The 15,557-nt window shown below is 53.9% G+C and overlaps 1 protein-coding gene across 2 annotated transcripts; it reads right to left on the bottom strand.

The window, feature by feature from the left end:
- Positions 1–1,653: 1,653 nt before the first annotated feature.
- Positions 1,654–14,781, bottom strand: RAPGEFL1 (Rap guanine nucleotide exchange factor like 1). Of its 2 annotated transcripts, none has more exons than XM_012556006.2 (15): positions 14,715–14,781; positions 10,308–10,386; positions 9,262–9,397; positions 8,980–9,077; positions 6,539–6,651; positions 6,117–6,284; positions 5,340–5,437; positions 5,103–5,225; positions 4,136–4,314; positions 3,961–4,051; positions 3,333–3,383; positions 2,897–2,984; positions 2,557–2,621; positions 2,120–2,174; positions 1,654–1,870 (listed from the first exon to the last, which is right to left on the bottom strand). In XM_012556006.2, exons 1-15 carry the CDS (start codon positions 14,779–14,781, stop codon positions 1,746–1,748), a joined length of 1,536 nt encoding a protein of 511 aa, XP_012411460.1. In that variant the 3' UTR covers positions 1,654–1,745. The 2 variants fall into 2 exon arrangements, with proteins under 2 accessions (XP_012411460.1, XP_012411459.1); XM_012556005.2 differs by lacking the exon at positions 14,715–14,781 and adding an exon at positions 13,434–13,953.
- Positions 14,782–15,557: the final 776 nt, after the last annotated feature.

Raw genomic sequence — 15,557 nt, 5'->3', positions numbered from 1 at the left:
GACTGGACCAGTGGGTCCCAGTGTTCTAGGAAGGTTATAGGAGCTGGCGTGAGAAGATTACTCTAAGGGGTCAGGAGGAAGGGCAGGCAGCTTGGGGCTGCAGGGGGAAGAGGATACATCAGCATTTGCAGGGAGGAGGCAGGAGCAGGAGAGGTGCGATGGTCCTGTTTGTAAGGGATGGTGGGGTGGGACACAGTGCTTTTGTATGTGTGTGGAGGGGGGTGTCCATAGACTTTTTTTTGCAGCAGGAACAAGACAGACCGCTATATAAAAGGGAGGATAGGACTGTACAACATAACCTATGATACAATGTTTACATATAATACAGGCTCTTTCCCTCTGAGTTTTAAAAAATAAATTTATAATTCCAGAGCTTTTGGTAAAAAATATATACACCCTCAGAGCAGAAGCAGCAACTGTCTTTGCTGCTGCCTCTACGAAAGGGAAAGAGGTGGTGCCAGATAGGAGGGTGAGGCTGTGCCAGGAAACCTCCCCCAGTAGCTGCCAGGAACCCCTGTGCCCCTCAGCCTTGGAGGCCCGCGATGGCAGAGGGAGGTGGGACAGAGAGGGAGTAAAGGCATTGCCACAGAGTCCAGTCTCGCCTTTACAGTCTCTGCTGCTCCCTCCCTACTTTGGGGGGCTGCCTGCCCCAGGTATACAGACCCACCCTCCCCCATCTCTGATGGAAAGGAGAAAGAGGGAGTTAGGACAGGGAGAGGGACAGAGATATGTTGGGTGTCAGACACAAGGGCCAGAAGGGAGATGACAATTCCCTTCTTAGCAGTGAGACACCCAAAAAAAAGGAGTGTGGGCAGCAGTCACCCCGACTCCTGAAACCGCCGCACCCTACCTCACTGCAAGGGACAGGGAGGGTCCTGTAAGCAGCTTAGGCCTGTGTTTCCCTGAGCATCTTTGCCTCTCACCAGAGCCCACCCAGGGACCTTCAGAAAGGCTGGAGCAGGGGGGCGGGGGGGCGGGTTCGCAAGGGCTGATGGGTAACCCCTCCTGCCTGCTGCTGCTCCCTGCCCTCAGGGGCAGCTTCACCCACAAGCCTGAGCATGCAGGGCAGCACAAGGAGCTGAGAAGGGAGTGCGGGGGAGGGGAAGCACCCTGCACTGTCCCAGGGGCAGAGTAGACAGGGTAGCACCAAACAGAAGACCCCCACAGCACACACCACACCTTCCCTCAATCACCAGATGCACTCTTGTTCCTTACAAGAGGGCAAGAGGGCGCGCGCACGCGCACACGCGCACACGCACACGCACACACACACAGACACAAGGGCAGTATAACATTCAAAGGAGGGACATCCAGGGGTCACAGCCCTGACCAGAGAGAAGTAGACAAGTGGTAGAGAGGAAGGCTGCCAATCCCTCCCACAATTCCACTCTGCGAGACAGGAGGGTGGGCAGCTCTCTTTCCTGCTTGGGAAGAGGAGGTTTGAAACTCCATCTCTGGAACAGCCCTCGATGGGAGGGAACAGAGGAAGGAGATTTCTGCCCCCTTTCCCTGGCGAGGGCCCAAACCCAGGTGTGGTTTTGGCTTGAAGGAGCAAGGGGAAGCGGGAGAGAACTTCAGCAGGATGAACAGGCTTATGCATCTGAGGGTAAGTCCATCCAACTCTTTCCCATGGGTGGGAAGGTTGCTCCAGGGGAAAGATGGCAGATGTAGGTTGGAACAGTGTGCAAAGTGCTTAGTGCCAGGTACCCATGGACCTGGTGTAGGGCTGACCAGCACCTCCTTTCTCACTGACTATTGGCCTCCAGCTTGTAAGAGAGCTCGAAAAGGAGGTTCTGGTTGTCGATGACCTGGAACTGGCGCACGTAGGCCTTGGTCTGCAGGTGATGAGGGGATGCCTCCACATCCAGGCCTGGGTGTGTAATGAGGGAGAGGTGGTCAGGTTCCCAGCCTTCCTTCTTCCTTCACACATACACAACGGGCAGAGGAGAAGGGTGTGGATTGGGAGAGGTGTTGGGCAGGGGGTCTCTGAGGAAGCCAAGGAGAGAGTGGAGAACTGACAAGCCTTAGGACATGAATATTTGAGCAGGAACTTCTCCCCCGAACCCTCCCTCTCAGTCAGAGCTCTACCTGCAATGCTCTCAGAACCCTGGGTACTCACAAAGGGGCTGGCTCCGGTATTTGCGGATTGTCCTCACTTTTTCGGCCACTGAATGCTGGGAGATGACAAGGAATGAGCCCTGAAAAGGGCAGAGACAGACGCTTCCCCCTCTGAGTTCCCCTTCTCCATTCCCCAACTCTGTTGGTTTTACTCCCTCCAGTCCCCAACTCTGGAGAGTCTCTGAAGGACCAAAGGAGGGGGTGTGTCAGGGTGCCAGGTGTGTGCGGGGAGGTAGAGTTGCCCCCGAGCTGCCTGTCAGCTTTGCCACCAGTGAGTGGGTTGCCACAGTGATGCCACCAGGGACACAGACAGTCAGGAGTCTATTAGGCAAGCTGGGCACCATGGAGGAAGGCTGTTGTCTTTAGGGAGGTGCCAGGAAAGAGGGGGAGGAAGCCAGATCCCCACTCATGGGACTAGGGACTGGCAGTACCACTCACCAGCTTCTCAATGTTCACCAAACCATCAACAAGGGTCTTACTGCCCTCGTGCAGGAATGTCAGGTCTAGAGGACAGGGAGAGAATCAAAGGTAAGGAAAAGATAAGAGTAGAGGTCGAAAGGGCCACTGCACCTGAGGACAGTTCCCTCAGAACCCACTCAATCTGGGGGGCTCCTCTCCAGGTGGGCACCCAGGGCTGTGTTGGAGAAGGGATTCACATTCAGAACTGGGGGTTAGGAAATGAGTCAGGGTTTGAGGCATGGGATTAAGAAGAACGTGCATAGTAGAGTCACAATTCGCGAGGGAACACAGTCACAATTTGGGAAGGAGGACTCCTCACCTTTGAGGATTAGAGGTACGAAGGGAATCACAGGGGGTTTCATTTTGGAGATCACTTCTCGGTAGCTTTTGTGGTTCCTGCAGGGGTCCTAGCATTCCACAGAAGTAGAATAATGGGATAGCTAGACCTAGTGTGCCCCAAAGATATAGCCATTCCCTTCCCTCATCCCTCTGCCCTGGAAACACCCCCATCAGAGAGGGGTACACATGGGTGTCTAGCTGGGGGCACGGGGAGAAGGGCTTGACTACTCCCCCCCTACTCCAGGGAAAACAGGGCAACTATCCTCCCATCCTTTCCCTCCCAGCATGGTGGGGAAGGGTTGGGGGTCCCAGGTACTAAAAGCCTTGAAAGGGAAGCTTGAGAAAAAGGGTTTATGGCAACAGAGGGTCTCTGAAGTGTAAGTCCAGGGAAAGATAAAAGAGCCAAACCTACTCACCGTCAGGTTCTCAAATTTACGGTACAAGTTCTTGAACTTCCCTGGCAGCTTCTGTAGAGTTTGAAGGAAGGAGAAGGAGTATCAGAGAGGAGCTCCTTAGGTTTCACCGGGACTTCTGACTAATCCCCCCCAGGTGGTAGAGGCAGAAAGGGCCTTGAGTGTCTTGTAGGGGGCTGGGAAGCTAGTGGGTAGGGAAGTAGGGTCAGCCCTTGGCTAGATCTAGGGAGTCTGAAACACCCTAGGGGGCTTCATTATTCTAGTGGAAGTGAAGCCTCTGTTTATGCATGTGTCATACCCAAGGGAGCCCCACCGAGTGCCGGCTGAAATCAGCTGAAGAGCTGTAGCCAAGCCTGCGAGCTGGTCAAGGGCTGCCTGCCCCCACTCCAGAATGTAGACTTTATACTAATCTGCACAAAGACAAGGTCCAGTAGACAAGCTGCCTGCCCTGGGGCTGTATCTGCCAGAATAGGGTGCCTCATTCCAACTGGCACAAATGCTCCCTATAGGCTTGCAGCAGGTCCCAAGAGGCCGTGTTGGGGTGAGTCTAGGACGTCAAGACTTAAGGAGGAGGCTAAGATCCCCAACGTGGGACAGCTGGGCCAGCACAGGTGGAAGGGGGTCTCATCACCTCCCAGGTGAGCCGCAGGCGGCTGACTGCGGCGTTGTCCAGCCCCATGACCACCGCGTAGAAGGACAGCAGGTCCTGGTTCTGCTTGCAGCTGTGGGGGCGGAAGGCGTGGTCAGGGGCAGCGCTCCCGGCACCCTGCCTGCGCCCTCCTGCTCCCGCAGCCGGCTGCACTCACATTGCAGCGATCTTGATGAACTTCTTGAGCAACTGCGCGCGCTTGCCCGCGGACTCGCAGAGCAGCACCTCGGTGGCCACCCAGTGCGTGACCTCGCTGCAGCGCTGCAGAAGCAGCTCCAGGTTGGCCGTCTCCCGGCGGCCGCGCTCCCCGTGGAACACGTAATCCACGAACTCCAGCTGCGCCCACGGTGGCGGAGGGGCCGCCAGGGCGGCGAGTGTGTGGATGGGAAAATAGCAGAGCGAGGTGGTGAGGAGGGAAAGGCAGGAGGGTGGGGGCGGAAAGGGTGGAAAATAGAAAAACAAGGACAGGACAGGATGCAACAGAGATGGGGGGAAAAAATCCGACATTAATAAGATACTCTACTATGTATTGAACGCTGACTGGGTGCCACGCACTTCGCTGAAGGCCTTATGGCTGATTTATCCCCAAGACAACCATCTGGTAGACATTATTATTGTTGCTTTATTTTATTTCTTTAATAGTGAATATTTATTCAATATAAACCATGGGTCAGGTACTGTGCTGAGCAGTGCTTGGGCCTTGAACCACTCTGCTCTAGGGTTTCTCTCTTTACCATTTTACAGCTGAGGAGACAAAGTCTTAGAGAGGGTATGACCAGATGATGCCCAAGGGCATGCGGCCGTGTGGCTGCTGGCGAGCATTCTAGCCAGGTACTGTTATTCTTGTTGTTAGGTGCCCTCAAGTCAATTTTCAACTCACAGTGACCCCATGAGACAGAGTAGAACTGCCCCATAGGGTTTCTGTAATTTTTCAGGAGCAGATCACCAGGTCTTTCTTCTGTGAAGCCACTGGGTAGGTTCAAACCACCAACTTTTCAGTTAGCAGCTGAGCACTTAACTATTGTGCCATCAGGAGAACTAGGCACATTTTAATGCAAACTCTGCCTCCAAATGGCACATTTCTCCCCCTGGACCCCCATCCCAGCGCCAGCCTCAGCCCCCACCTCATGCACACATCGGAACAGCTCCCAGTGGAAGGCAGAAAGGTGGTTGGCAACATCCTCAGGCTCCACTCGGTGGATCTCTGTGTCACCGGGGGAGACCTGGATCTCCTCGGGCAGGGGCACCTGGTGGCAGGCAATGGCACAGGGGCTGGGCTCTGGGTGGCTGACGGAGTGAGGGACTGCTCACCACCACCCTCAGCCCTAGCTCCCAGCCGGGCCTCGTGAAGGAGTTCTCACCAGGGCCTCATAGCCGTCCCGGGTACAGGCAAACAAGTGACTGTTGATGCCCAGCGTGGTGAAGACACAGTCCTCAGTCGGCTGCAGGAGGACCTTCTCTGCAGGAGGATGAGCTGCTTAGCCTCAGCCCCAGCCACCTGTACTGGTCCCCTCCACACACCCCCAGCCACTGTTGCCACCCCATCCAGAAACTCCTAACTCCAGACAGACACATTCTAGGCTAACAGGATTTCTTTTGCTTCCAAAGTTCGTTCACAGCTCTTCTCTCATTCCTGTGGCACTGGAAAGGCAGGAACTTTTTCTTTCATCTTAGGGATGCAAAAATAAGGCTGAGGCTACACTGCAGGCTTTCTGCCTTCCCATAGCCACCACCCTAGAGATTAGAGGTCTACCCTGTGTCTTAGCCTCAAAAATGTAGCATCCTTAGATGCCTAGGGAGGTTAAAGGGCCAGAACATGATCCCAAGGTGAGTGAGAGGCAGCGCCCAGATCAGAACCCAGGTGTCCTGAATCTGTGCTTCTCAAACTTTAATGTGCGCAGGAATCACCTGGGGATCTTGTTAAAATGCAGATTAGGACTCAGCATGTCTGCTCAGCACGTCTGAGGTGGGGTCTGACCTACTGCATTTTTAACAAGCTCCCAGGTGATACCTGTGCTGCTGGTCCCAGGACCACACTTAGAGTAGTAAGAGCCTAGAATTGAGTCTTCACCCTTGCCCCACAGCACTGGGTTTGTGTCTCCTCTCCTGGCCCCTGCCCAGCTCTTCCTGACTCTCACCTCCGGAAGAGGCCACAGCTACCAGGATGAGGGAATCCTCCCGCCCTGCAGGCTCCTCTGAGTACTGCAGTTTCTCAGTCACAGAGCCCAGAATGTCCTGCACAGATGCTGAGAGGCGGCTGCGTATGGTCACGTAGGAGTGGTCAGGCATGTAGACACGGCAGAAGACTGGACAGACACAGGAAGGTGGCTATTCATCAGAGGGCAGGGTGACAGCACTGTCACAGTCCCCTCCAGGACATCTCTGCTCCCCACCTGAACCCACCTCCAACCCTAAATTGTTTGGCCTCTGAAGAAGGTGCTGTGTGAAGGGCTGGTTCTACTATACAGGCAGACTCTACTGAGGGTGCCCAAGACCCAGATGCCCCACAGAGGCCCCCGAGCCACTCAGGAACCCTTTCCCATTAAATGTCCACACTTACTCTCATCGGAGCCCCGAAAGGCCACTCGGGTCTGCAGACAGGAGTCTATTCGGCGGAAGTGGCGGAAGAGTGGCTTCACCTGCTTACTGGGTGGCTGACTCTCCTCTGGGATCCTGGCATGGAAACAGCTGGGCATCAGCAAGCCCTGCCAGGTACATGGAGTGCCAGGCAGGCAGCATCCAGCAGAGACATTAGAATAGGGTCAGAGATACACTAGCATCAAGTTCAGAAAGTAGTTAAGGGGGTCAGAAGAGAGGACAATGACCAGCATGGGATAACTATTCAAGTGACCCAAATCAAATGCCACCTCTTCCATGAATTCTTCTCTGATCTACCCCACCTGCCAGGGAAGGTCCCTTTCTTACCTGAACTCCCGTAGAACGTTGGGAAAATATTTGTTTATATTCATGCTTTATCTCTTCTATACGACTGAGAGCTCTTGAGGGCTGGGATTCTTACTGAATTTTTTTAATCCCCCAGGGCCTAGCATACTGCTTGGCACATGGTAGTAGGTCAATAGATATTTGCTGAATTTTGTCAAAAAGAAATTCACAGTCTGGGAGGGAGACAGACGTGCATCCAGCTACTTCTAACACCAGGCAGGATGTGTTAGGTGATGTAACAAAGGTACAAGGAAAGCTATGTTGGCAAGGGGGAAAGAGAAAGCTGTTCCAAAGAGAAGGACTGGGAAGCTTTCACTGGGAAGATGGCATTTGACCTGAGCCTTGAAAGACAATAGGAAGAGAAGAAGGTAGGAGGAGGGCATTCTCGGGTGGACAATATCAAAGGACAGCAGGAAGTTGGGAAAGCACAACAGTTCAGAGAATGATAGGGGTAAAAGGACTGTAATGGTTGGAGGGACATGTGGGAGATGAGGTGGGGAGGATCAGCAGAAGGGGAAGGGAGTTGAATGCTGTGCTAGGACATTGCAACTTTTTCTTGTAGGAGGAGCCATGGATGTTTTTGGAACAGGAGTGTGATCTTGTCATTTTGTAAGTTTGAAAGATCTCTCTGGTGTCAGTGTTGAGAAGAGAGAGGAGGACATAGGACCACAAGCTGAAGCCTTGGATAGGAGGCTGTGGCGAGAGATAAGGAGGCCTAAAGGAGGGTTGTGGCTGTGGGGATGGAGAGAAGAAAAACTGAAAGGGCTAGAGGGATGGATGGATGGATGGACACTGCGGTGTTCTGATGCTGGCTCACACTGGCTCATGAGAGCTCATTGTTAAATTTTTGGGAATTTTGCCAATTGGTTATTAAACACAATAATTTAAAAATGTTGTTATTGGGTGCTGAGTCTATTCCAACTCATAGTGACCCTATAGAGCTGCCCCACAGGGTTTTCTAGGCTGAAATCTTTATGGGAGCAGATCATCATGTCTTTTCTCCTGCAGAATGGCTGGTGTGTTCGAACCACCAACCTTTTGGTTAGCAGCTGAGCACTTAACCATTGTGCCACTCAGGCTCCTTAATTTAAAAATACTATACATATATAGTATTATTATCTACACACATATGCATATAGTTGTTGTTAGTTGCTATCAAGTCAATTCTGACTCATGGCGACCCCATGTGTGCAGAATAGAACTGCTCCGTAGGATTTTCAAGGCTATAACCTTTCAGAAGCAGATTGCTATGCCTATCTTCAGAGGTGCCTCTGGGTGGGTTTGAACTACCAACCTTTCGACTAGAAGTTGAGTGCTTAACTGTACCACCCAGGACTCTCTATGTATCTATATATACATACATACATGGACATATAGATATATATACATATAGATAGTTACTTTATATATATTTATATACAGTATAACCTGCAAAAGTCAGAACCCGTGTAAGGTGGAAACCTGTCAGAGAAGGAAAACTCAAATATTTTCTACTAAAACGAGCAATAGGGAAGTGGTAAGACTTCATCCTGTCAAAGGCGGAAAACTTACGAGACCCAGAAACACAAGGCAGTCTTGTCAAGTTCTGGCTGTCATAGGTTTCACTGTATATATAAATTACAGTTAAATAAATTACTACAAAGGTAATTAGTTTTCTCATTATTTTACTACCATCTATGTTCTTGAGGTTATTTGTATGGTAGAAATACTATAAAATGGCTTGCTATTGCACATCTCTTCCTAATTCCACATTCAGCGATATCATGTTGGTAGCTTGAAATCAGGCATGATAAAAGAATTTACACCATGGGAATTGGCAAAAAAGCTACAAATCAGGGCTCTTTTTCCTGAAGTGCAGGTTGTTAAACATTTACCACCACTGGATTGACAAACAGATGGGCAGATGGACAGAAGAATGACTGGAGACAGTGCCTGTGCTACCCTCTAGTAAGAGAAAGGGGCTGAAATAAAACCATATTAAAGCCAAAAGTCCAGAGGCAGCCCCTGCAATAGCAGAGACTTCACTTCCTGCCCCCTCCCCCAACCACTCCCCCTCACTTTAGCTCCACTGTCTCCACAAGCTGGTGCAACCTCAGAGTGTCCTCTCGGAGATCCTGGTAAAGGGACTCATCCTTCATAATCAGCAGGTACAGATCCTGGGGACAGCAGGAGAGAGAAGGTGAAGGCAGGGGTCTCATCCCAAGAACCACTCTCTTCAAGGCCTGGGCAGGGCCACCGTGCCTCCAAGCACAAAAGACCCACTATAAGCATGGCTCCATCAAAAGGGCCCCTTCCAGAGCCAATAGCTTGCTGGCCCACATTCCATTCTCCCAGGCCCACCTTAATGATGCGGCCAGCCCCCTCTTCCTCCTGCAATAGCCCCTGGTAGGTGTCCAAGAAATGGAGGAGCATGGCTAGACAGGCCTGCTTCCGGCCCAGCCACTCGGGGCCCTCCATGCCCCCTGCCTGAACAAAGCTGACCCCTAAGTTAAGGAAAAGCCCTGGGCAGGCTGACGAGGAAGCCAGGAAGGGAGATGGGAGGCCATTTGCTCCCAAATTTTCTCTAGGTTTGGAGCCAGGGAGAAAGGAGGTCCAGAGGTCCCTGGAGCCAAGACACCTTCATGACCCTCCCAGTCCAGGTTTTTGCTAAAGGTAGGTAGGGATGGCACCCACTTAACTGCACCCTGATCCCACCTGTTGGAATTTCACTTGAGGATACCCTGCCCTGACCCATCCAATGTCTGGCCAGCGCAGGGCCTGGAGTTCGTAGTGGGTTGATAAAGGCCAATGCTGCTTACCCCAAATCTGACCGTATCTCAGTGTAAGCCTGATGTTTCTAAGACAGCTGAGGATATACCCTACTCAGTGGCCTGACAATTTTACAATTAGGTCCTAAAATAACTCAGTGAGAGGCCCTCTGCTTACATGAGACCCTATGAATAGCCCAGCCAGTGGCTCATCTCTAGCAGACCCTACTAAAGAACAGCCATGACCTAATGTTTACAGCAGACCCTGTAATAACTCACTGGGTAACCAGATGTTTAGAGCAATCACTAAGTGGGGAAAGAGGCACTCTTAATAGAATAATAACACCTTTCATTTGTACAGGGCTCTGCAGTCTCCAAAGCACTCCCACATCTGCTATCATATTGATCTTCACAACAGCCCCATAGGTAGGCAGGGCAGGTGCTATTTACCCCCCTTTTACAGAAGAGGAAACTGAGGCCCCAGAATGTTAGATTCTCTGTACAAGATCACACAGCTGGTGAGTAGAAAATTGGAACTGACACCCAGGTGTGTTTTCTAGGGGAGTGCCCAGGCTCTGACACCACATTGGTGGGGGCTTCCTCCTGTCCTCTCCTTTTGCAAGCTCCACAAAAGGATATTACTGGTGTAGCTCCTGCAGAAATTTCTCCGTGGGGAGGAAGAGAGAATGGGTGAGGACGATGTCATCCAGCAGGATATCTGTGGAAATCAATGGGCACCACTGAGGTCAGGAGGGCACTTCCAGGGCCAGACTGGAAACCCACCAATCCCTCCCTTGCCTCAGAGGGCAAGTTCTCTTTAGGCAGCCACCTGCCCCATCATGCACTGCATACACGCGCGCACACACACACGCACACACACACACACCTGAAGGCTCTGGGCAGCCACTGTGGAGGTGGAGTTGGCAGCTGCAGGGAAGGGGGGCGCCCTTTGATGGCCATGCCCGCTTCTGTTCAGTGTGTGGGAAGCTGGTCAGATAATACACCAAGCTTGAGACTTGCCCAAAATAAGAGGGAGCCCACAGAAGGGTCTCTAGACAGAGAACTTCCAACACAGAGGGCCAACAGTATGTGTGTGTGGGTGTGTGTGTGGGTGTGTCTCAGGATCCCTCCTCCCCTTCCCACTCCCTACTTAACAGCTTTGGGTTCCAGCTAGGCAGGTAAGAACCAGCCCATTAAATGGGAGAGGGAGAAACTGCCATCTCTTTGATCCCAAGCTTTAAATAGAAACCCTCTTGTTCTCTGGGTGCCAGAGATGGAAGGGTTAACAATGGGAGGGTGAAGGGGAGTGGTTCTTCTAACCCCTGCTTTTCCCTCCACACACACAAACCCCCCCCACCCCTCCATCCCCCACCTCCCCATCCCCCACCCCCGTCTGGGCCTGGGCCTGGCTCAGCCAGTCAGCCAGGTCCAAGGTCGCCCTGACTTGCAGCCAGCCCTGGGGTGGGGCAGGGCCGCCTGGCACACAGAGACAGGCAGGGTACAGGGAAGGAGCCAGGTGTCCTCACTGGGACAGGTTAGGGCCAGTGCCCCAGGTACTTCCGCAGGACAAAACCAAGGCTTCTGATGGTCCTTAGATCACCATCCCCTGGCCTCCAATTCTAGCCATGAAGGTGGAGGAGGAGACCAACACAAGATCATCTACTGCAACTATTTTCTTTCAAAAATGAGAAACCCAGGCCCAGAACTGGGAGGGACTTGCCTGGAGCTGGAATAAGAACCCAGGCTCCTGATTCTTTGAGTTTTTCCCAATATGCCTGAAGCAAGCAGAGTGTCAGGGTAGAGCCTAGTGGTCAGGTGGGGCTGCTTAGAAGTTCGAGAGGCTTCTGCTAGGTTTGGGATATCTTCTGTAAGGCCACACACCCTGGGAGGAAACCAAGATGGCTGGAGAACATTGGTTATATCGGGAAATATCAGAGTGGTGGGTTATGCTGATTCTGGTTTACTCTGGGAGTGGTTTGGGGTCTTCCACACCAGTTACTCTAGGGATCCAGACTGCCGGGTCAGATGATACGGGTGACTATCAACTCAGTAGTCTTACCCCTGGGGAGACTGAGCAGAGCCTGTGGCATCTGGTCCCTATGGAAGGGGAAAGACCTTCTCTCCCTTTTCCTCTCTGCCCAGCTACCTTGCTGTACTCTTAAAATGAGTCAGTTCCCAGTTCTGAACCCCAGCTCCAGGAATGGGGACTAGGAATCAGGATGCCTGATATCCCTCCTAGACTCTTTCTCTCACAGCAGAGCTAGGCCAGAGCAGAGGCAGAGGAACACAGGGCAGAGTAGGGAAGAGGCTGATATGGGGGCTACAGTTTGGCATCTGTCTCTTCCAAGGCAGGCTCTGGTCCAAAGCACAGCCTCCCCAGGGAATGTATCATAGAGAAACAGAGTGTGTGGTGTAGGCGGGAAGTTACGGTTAGCAGTGCTGTGTGTGTGTCTGATATCTTTCTAATTAAATCCAAAAGGTGTCAGCTCCCCAGGGCAACTGCAGCCTGAGCCAAAGGAAGGGACCCAGGTCTTGGGAAAAATCTAGGGGAGTGAAGCCCCATTCCACACACTTAGGCTAGGGCTCCCTGCAGAGGGCTGAGAGTTAAGTGTGACATCCCACCCCCCCAACCATTAGGCCCTCAACCAGGGGCTCCCAACCCTCAGACCTCCTGGGTTTAGTGAAATGCCTACAGCTAAAGACCCTTAAGGAGCCCTGGTGGTGCAGTGGTTAAGAGCTCCACTGCTAACCAAAAGGTTGGTGGTTCGAACCCACCAGCCACTGCACAGGAGAAAGATGTGGCAGTCTGCTTCCTTAAAGATTACAGCCTTGGAAACTCTATGGGGCAGTTCTACTCTGTCCTATACTTTTGCCATGAGTTGGAATTGACTCTACAGCAATGGGTTTGTTTTTTTAAAAAAAATCCTTAGGTTCTCTACCTCAGTCACTAACCAGCAAACTGGGGCCTCAGTTTCCTCAAAAGCCCCTTAGTAGGGGTGTTGGTGGGGAGTGGTAAAATAGCACCATCGTTTAGAGAATAAGCCTCTCAGGGTGTGGTTATTATTTTTTAAAGAGGCCGTGTGCTGAGGCCTGACACCGGAAGGGTGGAAGCTGGAGAGGCTCAGACCCCTCAGATGCTGCGGTGCCCTGATGCCTGCCCAGCCACCTCTCCCCCAACAAATGCCTTCCAAGTACACCCCACAGGTAGACCTCCACCCCGCTTCCTCAAGCTGCTAAGGACAATTCATCCCTTTGCCCAAGACCAAAAGGTAGTTTGGGCCCTGTGCCTCTCTGGCACTGCCCCATGGAGTGGGGCCAGCCCTGTGCTCTGGGGCTTCTAGACAGAATCAGGGACCGCTGTGAGGTCTTCCAAGGCTTTGGGCACCTATGGAGGGTGGCATGGGCTGCTCTGGGGAGCTTCCATCTTAGTGTGTCAGGCCCTAATTTGGAGCCACAGGAGGGAGTAGGCAACATCAGGAACCCACGGAGGTCTGTGGATAAAATGTCCAGTGGGAAGGAAGGGTGGCTTAAGGAGAGAGAAAGAAGTTCAGCTTCTTCTTCAGCCAAGGGTGAGGCTGCTACAGGGAGGGAGGTGGGCACTACCCTTCTCTTCTGAAGGGAGAGCCTGTGCCTACCCCCTTCACTAACCACTCAAACACGGACTGAGGCTCCAGCATATGGCCACCCACACCACCCAAGGGCAAGGAAGAGGAACAAGGCTGCAGTTCCACCACTCGGGGATAGATGAGCCAGCTGACTCCTTACCTGAGGCGGCGCTGTCCCTGGTGGCCCCTCCGGTCAGCCGCTCCAGAACCCGGATCAGAAGATGCTCTGGTCTCTCGGGCGCGCCCAGGGGGGCCCAGGGGGGCGAAGTCAGGGACTCTCCGGGGGACAGCTCGTCTGAGGAGTATGAGGAAGGGGAGCGCAGGGGTCCCCCTCCCCCGAGTGGTCCGGGCCCAGGCACCTCCTCCAGTTGCAGCCAGCAGGGCCCCCCGCTGGCTGGCTCCTCAGCGACCCCCGCCGGCTCACCCCCTTCCTCCTCAGGGGGCGGCTCCAGCCCCGGCTCGGCGGGGGGCTCCCGGAGGAAAGCTGGTAGCAGCAGCCGAGACACGCTCTGACGCCGCTGCAGCGGCCGCAGTCCCCCGGCTGGACAGCCACCCCCGCCTGGTCCCCCACCCCCTCCAGGTCCACCGTAGCTCCCTGGACCCCCGCCGGGACCTCCCGCCACCGTTCGCCCCGCCAGCTGCGACGTCTGCTTCTTCAAAAATTTCTCCAGCGGCTTCATGCCCCCCCCGCCCCCCTCCTCGGGGCCGCCGGGGGACCCAGGTGTCCCAGGCGCGGGCGGGGGGGGCGGGGACACGATGCTCAAAGCCGGAGGGGCAGAGCGGAGGGCCGTGCCAAACGCCGGACTGGGGGCCAGAGGTGCCCGAGGCTCGGTGGCCGGAGTCCAGCGGCCAGTGGCCGGGGGAGGTGCCAGAGGGGAGGAGTGCCGGCTCTCAGTAGCCCCCCATGCCAGCTGCAGCCAGGACGCGGCCCGAAAGGTGGGCAGGCTGCGGGGCCAATGCCCCCGGCTCTGCTCTTCTGGGCCAGGCTGCGGCGGCAGAGGCAGCGGGCGGAGCGCAGGGCTGCGCGGACGCGGCGGCGGCGGCTGCGCTCCTGGTCTGGGGAAGGTGGCAGAACTGAGACCGCGCCCCCTCCTCCCGGCCCCGCCCAGACCCCGCCCCGCCTCCCTGGTTCCGCCCCCCGAGCTGTGAGAGGCCTGAGCTTGGGCGCTGGAGCTGATCGTGAAGGGAACAGTCAGGGGCTGAATGGGATTGGGTTCGGAGCAGACGGAGAGGGACATCCAGAAATGAAGGGCAAAAGTGAGGTACTGATTTATCAATGGAGAGGGGCTTACCGGGACTCTTAGTATCATCTCTAAGAGCCAGAGCAGGTCCGTGGACTGTACTCCTTGACTCACCTACCTGTACCCAGGTGAGATCTATGGGTGCTGATTGGGTGCCCCTGACTCCCAAATCCGAGAGTGCGCAATGTTGCCACCCTCACAGGAATACATGGCCTTTATCATCCTTCTGCAAGAAGGGTTGGGAAGTCCTCCCGGGTGGATTGGCATTGACACTGGGGGTGGTGCCCATCTGCCCTCTGGTAGGGCACAATAGGTGCTGCGGGCCTGACCCGTGAGAGGCAGGTACTGGCAGGCAGGTAGGAGCCAGGCAGGGAGCAGCAGGTTGTGGCAGGTCTAACCAGGGTGAGGCGAGGAGATAGTAGAAGATAGTAGTCTCAGGAGCACAAGGGCACCTCTGCCCAGCTGGCAGCAGGAAGAACCAACACTGCCAATCAATATCATCAGGCATAGTGCCAGAGAGCCCAGCGCTTACATGGCCACAGAGTAGGAAAAGTGGTACCAATTTCCACTTCAAATGATCCTTATTCCTGATGCCTTTATCAAGAGCATTCTGTCCCCAAGGGCACACTGCCCCCAGAAGGAGGAGGATATAGACACACTTGGTGTGAGCACATCCAGGTTATGATTACAAGGTGGTGGAGTGGCACCAGATTCCAGATGGGTTGAGGTTCTCTGAACAATGCCCCACCCCTGTTTACTGTGCACCGACCAGGCGAGGGCAGGAATGCCAAAGACTGGGAGTGGTGGTAGAACTGAATAGGGTGTGTACTTCACACATGTCACTGTGTGTGCATATCTGATCCCATGTGTACTAGAAGATGCATTCACAGAAATAGAGCTTTGCACACCCATCTGTTTGTGGATTTAGAGAGGGAACAGTAAAAAGAAGAGAGCACAGTTTTGGCTCAGAAGCTAGACTAGGGGTCTGAGTATCAGGCTTTGTGGGCTCTCTTTATTGGACACCCTGGCACCCGCAGGTCAAA

Source organism: Trichechus manatus, unplaced genomic scaffold (assembly GCF_000243295.1).
Source record: "Trichechus manatus latirostris isolate Lorelei unplaced genomic scaffold, TriManLat1.0 scaffold00054, whole genome shotgun sequence".
In the NCBI taxonomy this organism is placed as follows: Eukaryota; Metazoa; Chordata; class Mammalia; order Sirenia; family Trichechidae; genus Trichechus; species Trichechus manatus.
This window is presented reverse-complemented; position numbering and strand designations above follow the sequence as displayed.

Coding starts and splice junctions, on each gene's coding strand:
- RAPGEFL1 (XM_012556005.2), bottom strand. CDS start 13,953: ATGAAGCCGCTGGAGAAATTTTTGAAGAAGCAGACGTCGCAGCTGGCG. Junction 10,387..13,433: donor CAGGGACAGCGCCGCCTCAG/GTAAGGAGTCAG, acceptor TGATTTCCACAG/ATATCCTGCTGGATGACATC. Junction 5,438..6,116: donor AGCTGTGGCCTCTTCCGGAG/GTGAGAGTCAGG, acceptor ATCCTCCTGCAG/AGAAGGTCCTCCTGCAGCCG.